The following is a 3,479-nucleotide window of genomic DNA, read 5'->3' on the forward strand; positions in this document are numbered from 1 at the left end:
CTTCTACTAAGACTGGATTGACGAATATCTTGCATATCACCATAGAACCTTCATCTGGTGATGGATGGAGATAGAGACAGAGACCCACACTGGAGCACTGGACTGAGTTTCCAAGGTCCCAATGAGGAGCAGCAGGAGGGAGAACATGAGCAAGGAAGTCGGGACCACGAGGGGTGCACCCACCCACTGAGACAGTGGGGCTGATCTACTGGGAGCTCACCAAGGCCAGCTGGACTGTGACTGAAAAAGCATGGGATAAAACCGGAATCTCTGAACATGGCGAACAATGAGGGCTGATGAGAAGCCAAGGACAATGGCACAGGGTTTTGATCCTACTTCATGTTCTGGCTTTGTGGGAGCCTAGCCAGTTTGGATGTTCACCTTCCTAGATATGAACGGAGGGTGGAGGACCTTGGACTTTCCACAGGGCAGGGAACCCTGACTGCTCTTGGGACTGGAGAGGGAGGGGGAGAGGAGTAGGGGGAGAAAAGGGTGGGAGGAGGGGGAGGGGATTGGGAGGCTGGGAGGAGGCGGAAACTTTTTTTTCCTTTTTTTCAATAAAAAAAAAAAAAGACTGGATGAGGCAACCCAGTGGGAAAAGAGGGTTCCAAAAGCAAGCCACATAATCAGAGACAGCCCCTGCTCCCACTGTTAGGAGTCCCATACATTTGAGTAAAATGCTGCTGTTCCCTGAGTGGCGGCAGTGGGCAGTGGGCCATGAGACCACACTGCAGGTCCCCTAGTGGCAGCAGGCAGCAGATCCTGAGACCACATGGCAAGTGAGAGACAGAGACGCATAGGCACACCATGCCATGCAGAGTGAGATTGGAGGGGAAAGGGGAGAAGGGGAAAGAGCAGAGAGAGGCAGAGAGAGATGCAGAGAGAGAGAGAGAGAGAGAGAGAGAGAGAGAGAGAGAGAATTGGGGAGAGGAGCCATGGCAGCTACCTCTTTGGGAGAGAGACAGAAAGGGAAAGAGCTCAGGCCAGAAGCAGAAGGAAGGTCTGCCTGCCTCAGAGGTGGTTGGTGGACAAGGGGTGGGTGGGGCTTGTCTCTTAAAGGGACAGGACAGACCATGACACCATAAGAGGACCAAGTTACATATTTGTAACATTTATGCAGAGTGCCTAGGTCAGTCCCATGTAGGCTCCCTGGTTGTCGGCTCAGTCTCTGTGAGCTCCCATGACGCCAGGTTAGTTGGTTCTGTGGGTTTTCTTGCACACACAATTTTTTAACATTAATCAGGTGGTTCTACAAAATTAGTAAACAACAAAGAATCCCAGGAAGGTAATGCTTATAAAACATGTTTATTTATGATCGTCCCGAATCCCCAGAGAGATCCCTCTTGATAAAGAACACAAAGGTCAGAGATGAAAAGTTCCTGCGGCTGAGGTCAGCCATTTCCCTTGTCTTTTTGTCCACATGAAGTCTCTCTATGTCTTAAAGGCACATCACGGTGTGAACCGAGGAGATCTCTTCTAACCTGCCAAACTCCAAATGTGCGTGGCGGTGGAGGAAATCAGTGGCTCTCCCCACCCAGTGTTCCCATAGGTCTTAGTGCCCTCCTTGGCTAAAACGGTACTGTGAGCTTTTCAGAAATATTTCTCTTGCAAGTATGACCGCTGTCACTGAGAAAAGCCAATGTTCAGTCCATCGGGGGCTTAAAAGACGGGAATGTGGTACTGGCGGTCATTCTCGGTCAGCAGGGAGATCTCTGGCCACTCCCTCACAGGCTCCTCAGGGTAGTAGACTGTGAAGTCTCTGGAGTTAAACTTGAACAGTCGGAACACTTTTATCTTTACTTGGAGGGAATACCCGAGTATAAACATGTCAATCTGGGGACAAGATGAGAGTGAGGTCACAGATTGTGTTTATACATTCCCAACAAGACGAGGCTGGCTGCGGTTTATGAGACGACCCGCTTTGTAACAGAGTTACCCAGAGAGCAAGTAGGCATGACTTAGGGACAAATGCCCGCAGTGTGGAAGGAGGGCAGGGCCATGCTCAGTGAGAGGAAATCAGGGGAAACTATTCAGAAAGAGAAAGGAAAGTTCGAGCCAGGTCAGTGGCTCACAGCTTCAATGCCAGCACTCGGGGAGGAGCAGGAGGACTGTCGTGAGCTGGAGGCCAGTCTAGGCTCCACATTGAGTTCCAGACCAGCCTGGGCTACAGAGTGAGACCTTACTTCACAGGGGAAAAGGAAAGGAAAGGAGGGGAGGGGAAGGGGAAAGGAAGTGAATAGGAAAAGGAGAAAAGGGAGGGGATGGGGGGAGAGGAGGAGAAAGATGGGAAGTGGGAAAGGAATTGAATAGAAAAAGGAAAAAAGGGAGGGAAAAGGAGGGGAGGGGAAGTGGGAAAGGAAGTGAATAGAAAAGGGAGAATGGAAAGAAAAAGAGAAAAGGGAGAGGAAGGGCAGGGAGGGGAGAGAAGGGGATGGGAGGGGAGAGAAGGGGATGGGAAGGGAGGGTGCTCGTTATTAAGAATTGTATTGCTTTCTAACCAATTTGATGTCTTAGTGAAGATGCCATGTGTCTCATCGCTTCTTTGAGACAGAAAACAAGTGAACAAAAGACCTCAGTCACGGTGAGGGGCTTTCTCTGACCTTACAGTTGCTACTAACTCTTGTCTGTGACAGGGAACCGAATGCTTCCTCATGATGACCGCGCTGAGTGGCCTTTTCCCAGTTAGTGTCTGTGTGGTCACGAGGCTCTATGAACCTCGGACTCCCAGGACACACCAGCCAGCCACGAGGCCCATTATTCTTTCACACATGTGAAGCCAATAACCCCAGCCGGCCACCTCTGAGGAGGTGGTTTCCTTACTGCTAAAGAGAAACCCTAAAGGCCCACGAGGATTCCTGAGTCATCCGTGGATCACACACTGGGAGCCCCACTCACCTGCTCCAGTCCACAGGTGTCCCCCATAGGATTCAGGTGATTCATCATGAAGCTCAGAGGGTCTGAGGAGGACTCCCTGGAAAACAGGAGTCGGAAAAGGCCGGGGATGATCTTGTTCGTCTTCATCTGCTCGTACACTTCTGTGACCTGGTAGAGCATGATGAACTTCACAGCCTCGTAGAGCTTGTACTCCAGGATGGCGTCGGAGAAGAGGATGTTGCACATGCTCCCTCTCTTGTGATAATCTCTCATCCCACTAAACTCGGTCCACTGCAGACACAGGGGTAAGTGGGAGCTGAGAAGGGCAAACACGGACGTACAAACCACTGCACAATTTGTAAAGTACTAATGAGATAAGCCAGAGAGGAGGGCAGGAGGGTGGCAGAGGACGGCATAATTTTATATTTTCAAGTCTGTCTTTTGGGACTATTTGATTCTTTTTTTAACCACAAGGATGCCGCAGTGGGCTGAATGTTCACCTGCCTCTCCAAACTCATGTGTTGAATGTCTTAGTCCAGGGAGATAGCCTTAGGAGATGAGGCCCTTACGTGGTGATTAGCCTCTGCAGGTTAGAGTCCTCATAA

The 3,479-nt window shown here is 50.4% G+C and overlaps 1 protein-coding gene across 2 annotated transcripts in view; it reads right to left on the reverse strand.

Moving 5' to 3' along the window:
* Nucleotides 1-969: 969 nt before the first annotated feature.
* Nucleotides 970-3,479, reverse strand: part of Otulinl (OTU deubiquitinase with linear linkage specificity like) — a 29,827-nt gene continuing 27,317 nt past the window's right edge. For both annotated transcript variants that reach the window (XM_041632198.1, XM_041632197.1), the window contains exons 7-8: nucleotides 2,896-3,165; nucleotides 970-1,833 (exon numbers count right to left, since the gene is read on the reverse strand). In XM_041632198.1, the coding sequence (XP_041488132.1) occupies nucleotides 1,660-1,833; nucleotides 2,896-3,165 (444 nt within the window). In that variant the 3' untranslated portion in view covers nucleotides 970-1,659. The remainder of the gene's footprint in view (nucleotides 1,834-2,895; nucleotides 3,166-3,479) is intronic.

The sequence above is a fragment of the Microtus oregoni genome, unplaced genomic scaffold (genome assembly GCF_018167655.1).
Source record: "Microtus oregoni isolate MIOR12 unplaced genomic scaffold, Mior012 000040F_ref0000088, whole genome shotgun sequence".
Classification (NCBI taxonomy): Eukaryota; Metazoa; Chordata; class Mammalia; order Rodentia; family Cricetidae; genus Microtus; species Microtus oregoni.